At 40.9% G+C, this 14,707-nt stretch overlaps 1 protein-coding gene across 11 annotated transcripts in view; it reads left to right on the top strand.

Annotated features, from left to right (window-relative positions):
- Positions 1-615: 615 nt before the first annotated feature.
- CNKSR2 (connector enhancer of kinase suppressor of Ras 2) overlaps positions 616-14,707 on the top strand; it is a 205,897-nt gene continuing 191,805 nt past the window's right edge. For all 11 annotated transcript variants that reach the window (XR_005849329.2, XR_005849332.2, XM_004934666.5 and 8 more), the window contains exon 1: positions 616-854. Coding sequence is in view for 9 of the 11 variants with exons in the window: in XM_004934666.5 (XP_004934723.2) it covers positions 791-854 (64 nt within the window). In the remaining 2 variants the exon portion in view is untranslated. The remainder of the gene's footprint in view (positions 855-14,707) is intronic.

Below are 14,707 nucleotides of genomic sequence, written 5' to 3'. Positions count from 1 at the left end.
GCTCTTTGGAAGCATCCGCCATCTACCACCAGCATTTAACAGCCTGGCTTATTCTCAGAGAGAGGGAAGAAAAAAAAAAAGAGGAGAGGAAGGAAGGAAAAAACCAACCTTTACCACCCACGCAGATGCTTTTTTAAAGGAAGGAAAAAAAAAAAAAAAACACAGAAAACCCAACCGAACAGCAGCGCGATCCTTCTGGCTGCGCTCCCCGTTCGCCCCCGGCGCGGTGCCCCCAGCCGGGCAGCAGCAGGTGCTCGTCCCCCCGCACCTAGCGACTCATCCTAGCCTCCCCCCGCCCCGGGCGGCCTTCGGGTGCCGCTTCTCATCGCTCTGGGAGATATTTTCGGGTGACGGGAGCCACCTCGTCATTTCCGCCAGAAGAAAAAGACCCCGCGCACAGGAACCGCGGCCGCGGAGACCCGGCGGACACAGCCTCAACCCCGCCGCTCCCCGCTCCGCTGCCCGGCAGCAGAGCCTTCGCCGGGGCCGGGAGCCGCCCGCGGGGGCGGGAGGCGTCGGAGCGTGCCACCGCCTCCTCCCCCTCCTTTTTCCTCCTCCTCCTCCTCCCCCCTGCCGCCGAGCCGGCAACATGAACTGAAATCCCTAGAGAGGAACAGAGGCGGCGAGCGAGCGAAGCGGAGCGGAGGGAAGCGGGGCTTTAGCGGGGATTTTGCTTCCTTCGGGTAGAGGAGCGGCCCCGGCTGAGGGCAGAACGCTCCCGACGCTGCGCACAGCCTCGCCTCTCACCCGGAGAGCGGCGGCCGCCCGAGCCCCGCGCCGCCGAGCCCCCATGGCCCTCATTATGGAGCCCGTCAGTAAGTGGTCGCCGAGCCAGGTCGTCGACTGGATGAAAGGTGAGCGGCGCGCCCCGCGTCCCCCCGGTCCTCGTCCCCGTCCCTGCAGGTGCTCCCAGCCGACTCCCCCCGCGGTTTTGGGCAGGGGTTGGGAAAGGAGGGGAGCGGCTGTCGGGTCCTCACCGTCTGAAGGGACCGCGGACAGCCTCGGGGCGCGGGGATGGGAGCGGCCGGCGACCCCCGACGGCCGTAGGGGCGAGAGGGGGTCGTGCCCGGGGGGGGGGGCTTCGGGCATGGGGCGCGGCAGGCTGTTCTCAGCAGACTCCCGAAATAAAAGTTGGACCCGTGGGGAGGGCAGCCCGGTGTCTGCCTGGCGGCAGCCAACGATCTGCATTGGGGAGCGGCCCCCGCCGCTTGAACGGCCCCCGGCCCGAGCCTCGCCCCCGCCTGCGAGCACCCCACGTGCCTGCAGTGCAGCCCCTGGGGTCGGCACGGAGGGACGCGCCGATGGCGTTAAGCCGGGTGCGATGCACGGCCATTTGTTGGGCTGCCATTTATTTGCGCGGCTCCTCTGCCTGCTCCCGCTCCCTCACCTGTCACCTCCTCTCTTCCCCCCCCACCCCCCCGAATAAAAGTCCTTTGAGAATAAAACTTAGACTTTCTGGAAAGGCTTCTCTCTTATTCTTCATCTGCTGGCTTGGCTTTAAAACTCCGATTTTAAAAGATATTTTTTTTCCCTCCCTTTCCTTTTTACTTTTAACTTAGTCTGCAGCTGTGTTTTGAATAAATCACCCTCTGATATTATGTATCTTTTTATAAAGATAGAATGACCGGATGGGTACAACTTTCGAACAACTGCTACATTGTGGGAGTTCCTTATAGCGTTCTGCATGCTACTAATGTGACAGTTCCATCATCCTTAAAATTTCAGGCATATAGCATATGTTCTCCATGCTGGCGTTTATAGCTGTCGAGTTATAATTACGGTCAGCAATGTACGTAGTTTTTTGCAATCTGTAGAATTTTCAAAGCTGAATAACGTGATACTTCACATGCTAAGGAATCAGCAAACATAACTAGCAAGTTGAAGGAGCTGCAGATGAGCAGCGCGGAATGCAAGCCCCCTTTCAACTCCAGAATGTTTCATTGCAGTCATTTGGCTTGCAACATTTTTGACTTCTAAACAAGCTCGTGTTGGGGTTTTTTTTTCAAAGCAATGCCCGAGGTATCTCCCTCATGCGTTGAAAATGCAAAAACAAAAAAACCACGAACAAAAACCCCAAGCCAACAATGGCTTTCGGAGATTGCGTTTCTCAAACGCTTCAGAATCGTAATACATCGAATACCTCTCGCAAGTGACAGGTGAAGCACATGCCGCGCTCTGTGTCTACATTGCTTTGATATAGAATTGGTTATTTAAAACCAACAGGCTGACTACGTGAAATCCAATATAGAAAATAGTGCAGCTGGAGAGAGGTTTGGAGTCAGAAGCCTGGAAACAACACACGGGGCTGTAGAGACCTCGGAAAAGAATTAGGTGGACTTTACAGGGAAAGAGTGGGGGGGAAAAAGTTACTGCAATCACACCTGCTGTTTGGATTCTGAAGCTTGCTTTCAAATGTTTAAACTGTTTATTTTGGTGCAAATGCTCGTTTGTTTCTCTGAAGTACTTCCATTTTTTACTGAGCAAAGCAGCGTATGTTGCTTCCAGCTTCCACTTCTTCATTTTGTATTCTGCAGAGCCGATGACGCTTCATCTAGAATGATGTGCACAGGGGTAACCCACCTGCCTCTGGCGAGAGCTGTGTGAGGGAATCCACCCACGCACCTGAGGTAGCTTCAGATGTAGAAATGAGTAGGACAGGCAGCTGTGTGCGGGTCACTCTGCCTGGCAAAGCTGGGGGAAGGACAGCAGCGCAAAAGGGCTGCGGCAACTTTGTTTTCCTGACTTACGGTTTGAACGTGGTTGCTGAAATCCAGGTGAAAAGAGGTTCTTCAACTGCTTTAAGCACGTAGTCTTTGAGAAGCGTGGTCCGGAAAGTCTCAAAAGTAGCTTATTTGTGTTTGTCATTTGGAGAGGTACCTTACGCAGGTAAATGCCCAAAATGTGAATGAACACATCTTTCTCATGAGAATTTCGGGGTGAGTGCATTAGAGGTCTCTGCATTAATTGCACTTAATTCTGGTCTGCAGAAATTACCTTCAGCTCCAAGACAAGGGAATATTAGGCTGAGTTACTGGGGTTACTTTACAGAATTACAAATGCTGAACTTGGTTTTAACCTCTTTCTTTAAATAAGTGCCCCGTTATGTAATATGCCTGCTAAAAGCAGTTCTGTAAAGAGTGTTCTTCAAAACAGATTTCAATGTTCAAAGCACAATCTTTCCTGCAAAAGGAAAATCCTACTGTTTAACATTGTTTACAGTTATCTGAAAGCAAGGGGAAATGAAACACTTTGGATTTTATTGCTCTCAGTGTTTCTGTGATGGTCTTGCTGGTATGACCTGAACGTTTGCAATAAATTCCCTGTCTGGAATTCTTTATTTAGGCAAAAGAGCCATGACATCAGTAGCATTTTGTTCAGAACAGTGATAAAGCATTGGGCCTAGCATTAAGGATGTGAAAAATGAAGACAAGGGAAGTATTCCAGCCCCGAAGCATTACATAAAAGTGCCGACTCTTGGCCAGATGGCTGGATGGGGACTGGGCTCAAGGCGGTGGGTGTTCACCAAATTAATGCAGCCTCCCCAATGTGCTCTCAGTTTTTAATTTCTTAATGTCCACAGTAGGTCTGGGAAGCCCTTAGTGCTCCTTGGGCTCTAAGCACTGCTCATAGGTGGATATGGACATGGAACTGGTTATGCATGCGAGTAAACCACTGTCTAAATTTTGCCTTATGAAAATGTGTACAGTAAGATGATGTGGATCCGAGTGTGTGAACCAGGTGATGTTAACCAATTAAAGCTTTGCAATTGAAAATGGGAAAACAAAGGGAGCCTGTGTCAGCAGATGAGTTCTTGTCTGTTTTGAAGTGAACTCACCGACATTGAATTGACTGTCACAGAGCTGGGAAAAGAGCAGATGGATTAGCTCATCTCTCCCACAGGATGGCATATTGGATGTGCAGGATAAGACGAATATTTAAATTGATTCAAACTGTGCATTATTTCACTTTTCATATATTTAGTACTGATTTTAAAGGCCCTGCATGGATCAGTGAGCTGAAACTGTGTCAATCAACTCCTCTGCCTCTCCTTTTGAGGACATGTGTGGATTCCACTCCAGCGTTGCAAGACGTTGGCATGTTGCATGGGCGGGCGCCATCGAACGTCATGGCTTTCACTGAGATGTGAAGGGAGCTTGTCAGATATGCTTTTAGATTGCTGAGGCTCTGAGCAAACTCAAAGACAAGGCATTCAATTACTTTCCAGCCACCAGGAGGTTTTTAACTGGGTCTTGTAATTTTCCTTCTTTTGTTCCAGGTTATTTCTAATGGCTGTAGTTTGATAAGGGCTTGCTGCTTTGAACAATATTCTAGTTTTAATTCAGCACCATTTTTGCAGTGGCAAATGTGTTCAGAAAGGCAATCCACCTGGAAAAATTGAAATTACCTTATCTGAAAAACATTAAATATATACTTTTTTTTTTTTTTTGGTAAATGACGGCTTATAGAGCTTGTATTAAGCTCATACAGCTTAAACTGTTGTAATGGTAGCTGTAATGAAGAAGCTGAAATTTGAGGCATGGAGATACTCTAAAGGCTTTTAAAGCTAAAGAATGTGGTCTTTTTACCTACATAAAGTGTACTGTACCAGCATTTAGAAGGATGTAAATATTTAGAAGGACTAGGGGAAGAGAGAGGCTGATGTGAGTGTGCTAGCAAAGAGAAAGCAGAGTATGAAAGTTCCTCCTTTGGATAAGTTAATGTTACATAGATTTAAGAACATTCCCATTTTCAGCAGTGCATTTGCACAAAGTCATCAGGGGCTGCTGACAACTGTGTGCCAGTAGGTGTAATGGGAACTGTTTGTACTTCAAGAAAATGCAAGGGTTTGTGGAAATGCTCTGAAAGCAAGACTCTTAACACTTAATAATAATTAAAATCTTGCTCTGGGGACCCTTTTACTCCTGTTCCTGCATGTGCGTAGCCCTAGGACTTCTGTGGCAATATCCAGGTTGTGCTGTAGTCTCTAAACTACTAGCCTGCTCATCAGTGAAGGCATCTTACCTTTCACAGCACTGGGATTTAGACTTTATAAGCAATAAGAATGACCACAGTGTCCAGAGTTACCGTCAGACCTACTTGAGAAGTTCATTTTTGCCTCGGCTTTTGCTGAAAAAGATTATTATGGACAGAATTTAGGAGAAAGCTTTTTCTGAAGTGTAGGATTGACTGTGCTACCACAGAGGTCTATGAGCATCTCCCTCATGGTAAAGAGGAGGTGTGCTTGCGTGTATGTTATGTGCCCTCATTTTGAGCTTTCGGTTTTATCCTTTTCAGTTTTCTTTGCTGCATTGAGTTAAAGGTACTTTTTTAATACTACTTACCTGTTGCTTTTGAGGGCACCCTTAACAAATGTATTGGAAAAAATACGTGCATTGCTAAATATTCTCAGAGAAACAAAAGCTGGAAATCTAAGAGTATGAAAAATACATGCTTTCTAAAACTTCAGTTCATTGTGAGGGTTGTGGTAGATGACTGATGAGCTGCAGAAGAGTCATCAACTTGAAGAGTCATTGTGTATCACCATATGTAGAATAGATCAGGTGTTCAACATTTTGTCAGCATTAAAACTGCATGCTTTTTTTCTTTCCAAGAAAAGCAGACCAAAGTTCTGCAGTATCAGAGGGCACATACAGTTCTCCAAGAGCTCTGAAGCGATACTATTAAATGTAGCTGTGAGTTTTACTGTAATGCCTAGCAAGAAAATCTGTGGAAAAGCTGTAGAAAAAGACAAAGTGATACCATAGTTGGAGCTTAATTATGACGAAATCCTGAACTTGCTAATTTAAAGGTAGTTACTCAATTCATAAAAATAATACTTTCACTAAGAGGATTTTGGAGCCCTGCTGAAAGGGGAAGAGGGGAGTTTGTGTGAAGACTGGTTGTCTCCAACATGAGTCCAACTGTGCTGTTTCAAACTTCAGTTTTTAAGGACTCTTGTTTTAAAACTGCAGTTGAAAGCACCACTGAAAGATCCCTCTCTTTCGCTTGTTTGTTTTTCTCTGTGAATCTTTTCCTTTTTTCTTGCCCTTATGACATTAGGAATTTTAATAGCATCAGTGGCCGCCACATCCGTCATGGTGATATGTTTTAGTGCATATTTGTGATTAGAAAACCTCTCCTGCCATCATTTATCACCAGAAAATAAAACTGAAACTCCTGTGTAACAATGCCTGACAGTCCTGGTGTTGCCATAGCAAAGGCAACGTTACATAAGCAGCCACTCAGCAAATAATTCACACAGTCAAATTTTAAGCATAAAATGAACATTCATTTCTTAATTGATGATCTTTTTGGGAGTGAGCTTTCCTAGATGAGGTGATCTCACTCGTTACCAAAATTAATGTGTGAGCTGGGAAGCTCTTTCAACGCTGCCCCTTTACACCTTTATTTTGTTTGAACATATTGTTCTGTTTCTGAAACATCTGTTAGTTTAAATATGGCCTCACAATATGTTTTCTCAAGTGTTGTGGGTTTTTTTTGCAAAAGTTCATTGAAGTTCTATATTCTGATCTTACTCAGATTCATTGGCACACTGTTGTATTAAACCAAGCAATTCGTTAATGATTGTCAAGAATTTTGCAAGGCACTGATATAAACCAGATCATTTGTCAGATGAGAGTTTTGAAATGTATATACATATGTATTTTTAGAATTGTTGCAAGTAGTTGCCTTCTAGTGCTCCGATAATTATAAAAGAGGCAGTTTTATTTTCTATAACCCAATAGGCAAATGGTCTAACCTTCCTGACTGATCCTCAGAAGGGCAGCTAACCATTTAATCTCAGTAAGTTATTGCAGCATTTGATTCTACTGCATTTCTTCAGGGCCAAATAGTAGTGTTTGTTACCGATTTCCAAAGGAATAGCACGAGGTTGTTTTCTTTGTGGGTGGGCTAGTGTTCAGAGGTATGCAACTAGGAGAAAGAGGAACGTAATTCCTTGGGCTCCCATTCTATGTGGCTGCTGTTTCTTTTTCAAGAGGTCAGTGTTTCCTAATTAAATTATAGGATAACCATACTGGTGATCTCCTGCAGCAAACACCCATAGCATGATAACTTTAGATTTGTAGATCTAAATAAAACAAAATTGTACTATTGCATTTATTACTTGAATAATTTGTTTAATTATACTTTTAAACTCTGAGCTTGGAAGCTGAACCGTTATCAAGAGAAATGATACTGAATAAGGATTCCCAAGTATCTTCCTGAAAAATTGCAGTTCTGGAAGGTCTCTGTCATGGAATGGTGAAAAATACATTTTCTTCATTCTTGTCTTTCAGTTTTTCAAATGCATCTACATTTTATTGTATTTTAAGTATGGAGGCAGAGATCAGTTATATTTTTTCAAGGTGAAAAAATCAAGAGGACTAACATTAGGCCCATGTTACAGCCAAAATACAGAGGAAAGCAACTACCGTGTAGATCTCCTTGCAGTACTTTGTAGGGTATTTAATTTCTCCTTGTGGAAGAGTTGGATCTAACAAGACACTCGTTCTTAGATTTAAAATAGTTGACTGTCCTGAAACAAGCATCTGCTGTTTTCAACAATGTTCCTGCAAGGGGTGGAGTGTTGGAAGACACAGATCCATCAATCTGTGGTGCCCGAGGTGAGCATTGTTCATCTATACATTCCTTCCTCACCTTATATGGGAATTAGGACATGTCTGGTGAATAAAGGTATTTTTTTCCATAAGGTTTCTAGTGCAAGGAATCTCTCTTAATGTAGAAGGAATTCAGCAATGTCTACATCAAGTCATTTTAAAACACTAGCATCTTGAATATTTAGCCTTTTTTGTTCTACTTCTCTGCCAAATAATGTCATCTTTGACAAAATAGCAGTGGGCATGAGCCTGTAAGGTGTCTGGCATTTCCTGTTTATTGGCTTTTTTTGTTTAGGTAGAAATTTAGGGCACTTGGTACCTCAGATGAAGTGTCTAGAACAGTAATTTCAAAGTGTTTGGCCTTACATGATGAACATCTGCTACAGTGCCATATGGTAGGAATTTCCAAGTAAACTGTTAATTAATATATGAGTGTACTAGAGTTAAGCCGTAATTAAGCTATATTCAACTGAAGTGTATTATTTTAATACAGTAGGATACAAAGTGCTGCATTTTTGTATTATATCTCTTATATTGTGAAAAAGAGGGGGAAAAAAAAACTTGATGAAAGTTAATGTGAGTCTTTAAATTAAAGGTTCAAGTACCCTTTTTAAAATAAATGGTTTAAGTCTCTCATCAGCTTCAAACATTCATTGTTTTGAATGGAACAAGGTCTTCCTCTTGCTAATGCTGAATTTTAGATTGCTAATGCTGTGGAGATTCCACTACTAGGGCTTTACTGGCGTCTGGACTCTAACACATTGGGACCCTGTATTTTCATCTGGTATAGCCAAGATGGAAAACACTGGAGTATGTGCTGTCTGGGTCATTAGTGGAGGTCTGGCTGAACTGTGCAAGCATGTGAGCCATTTTCAGATAACATGAGATATCAAGCTGCCAGATTCTAATGAATTTAGAATATATCTGGGAAAAAAAAACAAAACAAAAGAACAGAAAAGATGCAGGTCTGTCTGCTGGGTGGTGCTGACTGATACTTCAGGTAGGACAAAATGCACTGGTAAAAATGATCTGTAGGAGTGTTGGGGTGGGAGCTAAGGGTGTGTATGAGCAAGGATGTTGCTGGGACCTCTTCCTTGTCTCTTCTCTGTGGCTCGGGATGGGCACAGCCAGGGATGTCCAGCCGTAGAGCCTAGGTCACCTGTAAAAGACTCTTAACTCTCACACAAGATGATTGTTGGCCTTATAGAAGCTTACAGTTTAACAAATACTGTTATGTTATAGAATTTATTTTTAGTTTGGCCAGTTCCACCAGTTGCCAATAGCTATGACTATAAATGACCCAGTTTAAATATACACTTCTTCCTTGGCCTCCGTTCTTTTTCCTTTCTCTCCTGATAATCTTCATGTCAGTAGGAAGTTGAAGAAAATCTTCCTCTGCACAATGAGGCCAAGTAAATATAGGTGGGATGTTTCTGTGCTGACTAATTCACTTTATGACATTTTTACCTCTGAGTCAACACTGAAACCATTCCTGGGGATGCCAAGGGTGTTTAGTCTTTTTAGTGTGATCTGAACCTGAAGTCTAGACTACGTGTGGTTGCTGAAGGCCCACTGGCATTATTCATTATAGTGGGGAAGTTAAACCTAGTGCCCTAATGGAATTCCATTTTAATAATTAAAATCTTTGTAACTGAATTCCCCTCATTGATATTCATGGCTGATGCATGCCTTCTTTACTTCGTTAATTGCATTGTAGGTTTGCTGGGTGCTTTTGCATAGCTGATATTTTGACTGGATTTTGTCAGCTTTGCAAGGCTCGGTTCCATTCTTGTCCTTGTTTTCTTTTAGCTTGTCAAGAAACTGTGGTGGAGGGTTCTGTTGAAAGTGATGTGGAAGTCTTTCTCAGAGAAACCGACTTAGGTTGAATACAGTTGACTGCTGTGAATATACGCTTGTCCTGCTTGTGGAAGCCTTTTAAAAGCAATCAAACAAAATTCTATTCTCGTCTTTGCCTATTTAAGTGCAAATGAATTGTAGAATGAAATATTAAAAAAAGCAAAACCAAAACCAGCAGCAACAACAACAACAAAAAAACCCACTTATTGAACATATAGTGCTTCTAGCTGACTTGTTTACTATTCCTTCATAGTCACAGACAGAACCACGATCTCTTTGTCTTCATTTCTCCAGGCATGGCTCTTTTTTGGTAGGCTTTTCTTTTTCCAGGTAGGCTTTGTTTTACTAGAGCTAACCTAATCTTAAACAAACAAACCTGTTAGGGTGTTTTTTATTTCTGTAGTCTGCTTGTACTTGTTTCTAAAGCCTTCTGTAATTGCACTGTGATGAAGTGGTCATTACTGCTTTTCAGAAAGGTGTTTATTGCCATTTTTCAAGTACTGCGGTCTTACTGTTAGTTTAACCTCGAATGTGGAGGCTTATTGTTTCTTAAATTTCTCTTTATGTCTTTTAGTACAGTGCTGAGTGTTGTGTCCCTTAAGTCCTCTTGAAAATATCTGTGGTCAGTAACTCCACTGCTGGGTATTGGGCTTTTAAATTAAAGGTAATTTTCATTACTTTAGCCTTTATTTCATTGTATGTTTTAAACCTTATGGATCTTAGCTGTTTAATGCAGTCTGTGGTCAAAACCCTATTTCTGGTGCTCTGATAATTGAGTCCAAGAGCACAGTGTAGTGTTAACAATTTGTCATGCTCTGTGTGTGGATTTGAGAGAGGTTCGGCCTGGAATCATAATCACTGCACGTAAGAAATTTCCATAAAAGTGTCATTCTGAACCTTTGAGGGAAGGAGTGCTGTTTATCATCAGAAAAATAAAGAGAGTTAGTTGTAAGACACCGTTCTGCATGAGCAAAAAAAACCCCTATTTTTTTTTTAGCATGACTGTTTACTTTACAGCCTTTAAAACATTGTTTTAAATGTCTGCTTTAGCAAATTACATTACTAGCATAGCACATTTGAATGCCTGTGTGAGTTATGAAGGTATCCTTAGCAGCTAAAGAAAATACAACGTTGGATATGCAATCATGAGACTTTTGTGTTCTCAATTAGCATGATTCCTTAGTGTTTTTTTTTATTTTGTTTTTTTTTCCTTTTAAGTAATGTATTTGCTGTCTTGATAACTATGTTGGCTTGAAGAAGACAACTTGAGATTCGTGGCAAAGCTAGTGAAGGAGCACTTGCTATCTGTATCTCTAACAGAAATGCTGGTTGTTTAAAATGGCCTTTCAAGCTCAGCCACTCTGAGGTCTTGTGAAAAACAATATGCTTGGTGCAAGGCAAAAAATCACTTTCTTGCAAAAATATACTCTGTGTACTGTACGGTACTGAGTAGATGAATAAAAGATGAAATTTGTTGTGGAAGGTTAAGGGTAATTTCAGTTCCTGAAAGTTTTCAAAGTTAGTTTAAATGGAATTCACTGTTTCTTTTCTCTCTTTTGATCAATGAAACCCTTTTCAGCCACTTACTTTGACATCATTTACTTTATCTCCTTCATCCTTTGCATTGTCCTTCACTCCTTCTAAGCCACAATGAACTACTCAATTATGAACTGGAGGTAACGAGTGCTAATGAGATATGAATGAGTAAACCTGAACAGACTGGACAATTAATTACTGGCTCTGATACTGTTATCAGATCATGGGATTTTATCTGTGTTCCTGAGATGCTGCTTTCTGAATCAAGGTGCAGTGTTGCACTCTAGGTGGCTGTCAGGACATGTGAATGCAAGGAGTTGTAGAACAAGGACCTGAGTTTGCAAGACATTGTGTCCTGAGTGATTTTTATATATGCTGCTCAAATTCCTGTTTGGAGATGTGAGTTCTGTTTATAACAGATTAACTGGAAATGTAACTTCAGTATACAGAGTTACTTCAAAAAACAAACAAGCAAAACATAATGAAGTGAATGTTTTTCTTCCAACTGAAAAGAAGGTAAATCAGAATAGTAATGTGGCTGCCCAGATACTCACAGGAAGACGAGGGAAAATAAAAAATAAAGCAAACAAGCAAACAAACCTTGCCTTTGAAAATGCTTGTTTTTCAGTTGATAATATATTTCAGGCTGTGGTGAGTGTGGTGACATTGTGAATCTAAAGGAAAAATGGGCATGGCACATAGCTCTTCAGTTGCATATATGTGAAATTAATTCATTTAACAGGTAGAATTAAATAGCAGTTAGCAATGTTGTCTTGTTGTTTCATTAGCTTTCTTCACTATGTATATGTTCAGTAACGTGGTCTACTCTTTAAAGGTAACTGACTTAAGAACAGGCAGCTCTGTTCATCCTAAGAATCAAAACTGCAACTGTTGAGTCTTTACTCTCTTTTTCATTATACTAAAATACTTGAAGCTTTTTCTTGCAGATTTCTGTACTGATAAATCTCACAGAATCAAAGCTGATGTCAAGGAAAATTGAAAAAATTGAAATGAGATTGTGATCTCTGAAGGGAAATGTTAATGATGGTAATGTGTTGGGAATGTTAAAAATGAAAAAAATGTTTTTAAAATTACAAATGTGTATGTATTTTATAGAATCTTTGAAATTATTAAGGCAGTTCATAATTTGTGGCTCAAATTTTTTGGGCTCAAAGCATCTCAATAACATAAAATGACACAGACTGTATTTTCTAGAAAAAAAATGGTTTCCCGTTTATGGTAATTATAAAAATGAGTAAATAGATATAAAAGAGCCTTTTAGGGTCATGATTAGGTATTTCAGTGTGAAGAGATCATTTAATTTTGAGCTCACTGTTTTACGGACTTCTGTGTTCCTGTGGAACATTACAGACCCGTTACGTATCAGCCCTCATTGTTGAGGGAAATAAATACATGTGGATCCCCTACTTGAATACACGCTTCTTTTGTGTAAATAAACACCATCAGAACAATTGACTTGAATGAACTTCTGATGAGTTCTTAAACGCTCCCTGTAAAGTTATCATCATTTGGCAGATGGGAAGTAAATGAGCTAGGAGTTCAGAGAGGTCAGATAAGGCCAGCTATAAAGGCTGTATGCTTTTTTTTCTACCATTTTTTTCCCCTTCTCTTAATGACTTTTTTGCTGTGACATACGTGACTTTAAGTTTGCTCTGTGCCCTCTAATCCAATTGCTTTGTTTAGTCAAATGAATGTTTTTTTTCTTTTGCTTTGAATTTTGGCTTTTGTTTTTAGTATTAAATGTGCATATGTAATTAGGATATGTTATTAAAGATTAGATTCTCACAATGGGATGTGTGCCAGCTCTTGAAATGAAGTCATGCTTGTCAGGAGATAGTAAATAATAAGCTTAGTAAGGTTTAAAAGATGTGTCTTGCAAAATATTAGACTTTGTAATGAGCACAAAGTGGCAACAGCACATAAAAATCAATTGTTCTTCTCCAATGGATCTGTTTCAATATGAGTTTCCTTAATTTGAATTAAATTTTCTTTTGCCAGTTTAATGAAACAGGCAAAAAGGGATGTTTGTCTTTGGAGAAACCACAATTTCCCATCCCACAACAATGACTTATTTTGAACTAAGGGGGAACAATCTGACATTCATACAGTATCTTGTAATCTTAGTTCCCGAAAGCACATTAAAAAAAGAAACTGCAGTCCAGTGAGTCCCTGTTTAGCTGCAAGGGGGGAAATTGGGTTCCTAGCTTCACTTTTGGGACTCTCTATTTTGTTTTTCATTATATCCAGAATCATTTAGTACTTCTGGGAACAAGAGCATGGAGCGTGCTCTTAAATATCTTGAACACTATGGCATGTGAGCATCTTGGCTGGTGTTTGTGCATGTGTGGGATTGTGTGCTCAGGCTACCATCAAGGGTGGCATTAGCAGGAACAGGACCTGGAGCCAAGGATGGGTCTGTCGTCTTGCTAATTTAATCTGCCAAAACTCTGTGTAATCACACCCTAAAAGATTAAGAACATTTTTTTTTAATGACTTCAGTCTTCAATTTAGGCATCTAATTTCTGTCTTTCAAGTGCACAAGTCTTTCCGTGGCTCAAGGCAGAGTAACCTCTGCTAATGATCTGAACAGGGGGTTGTCCTTCAGTGTTTCTGATGTGTCCTCTGGCCCTTGTGGGAGAAGGAAAGCTGGCACAGCCCTTCTTTGTGGATGCATCTCTAGCCCAAACAAGGTAGAAAGGGGTCACAATACATCAGAGTGCGCATGTATGATGGGGAAAGTGGGGTAATTTAAGTGGAGAGGAGAAAAAGGGGGTACTGTGCACACATATTCTCAATTATTTTTTGCTTTATGTTAATTTTTCAAATCATTTTATAAGTTATGTTCATAAACTTGTTTGAAAATTGCATGTATAAATTCTTTGATTTGGGAGATATAGTATGAGATATTACCCCAAGAAAGAGAAATTGCCTTCTCTAATAACCAAATATTTCACATAGATTAATAAAAGAAAAACAAAACCAAATAAGTAATGAGGAAAATGTTTATCTATTTAGTAGTTTAGGGATGCTAATAGAGCAACCACAACCTCTACCGCTTGGTGCTGAAATTGTAGCCGTTAGTATAAGTAGCAGCATACTGCTATGGGTACCCTGGTATTAGATGCACCATTTTTGGCTGACACCCAGAATTTACGTATATGTTACTAGAAGGCCTTAAAAATCCTTTTGTAAGAAGCTGCTATCTTGCCTGTCTCAACAAAATCACAGAAAATGTTTAATTATACTACCAAGTCTTTTCCCACGTGCTGCTGTACCCCCTGTCTTGTTTGGATCACTTTGGATTCAGCAGTGTTTCAGCAGCAGGTAAAGAGGCTGCTTACCACCCACCGTACTGCAGGTCCTCTGGGTCCTCCTCATTACAGGGTTAAATGCAATCTGTGATCTCTACTTAAGTAGAAGCACTTCTAAGTGACTGGCTTCTTTTTTTTTTTTTTTTTTTTTTTTAATGAAGGAAATTTGTCTTGTAACAGCTTTATATTCCCAGCTAATTAAAATCACTGCATTATATTGTTCTCCATATATCCTGTTTGGTAGGCAGAAAACGTTTGTTCTTTGACAGATTCATTTCTTGTTGGTGTTGGTCCTGGACTTGTACAACTTAGAAAATAAGGCACTAAAGCATTTTATGTATTTGAAAATGCAAAGATTTGTTA

This window comes from Gallus gallus, chromosome 1 (assembly GCF_016699485.2).
Source record: "Gallus gallus isolate bGalGal1 chromosome 1, bGalGal1.mat.broiler.GRCg7b, whole genome shotgun sequence".
Classification (NCBI taxonomy): Eukaryota; Metazoa; Chordata; class Aves; order Galliformes; family Phasianidae; genus Gallus; species Gallus gallus.
The sequence above is the reverse complement of the archived record's forward strand: the minus strand, read 5'-3'. Positions and strand labels throughout refer to the sequence as shown.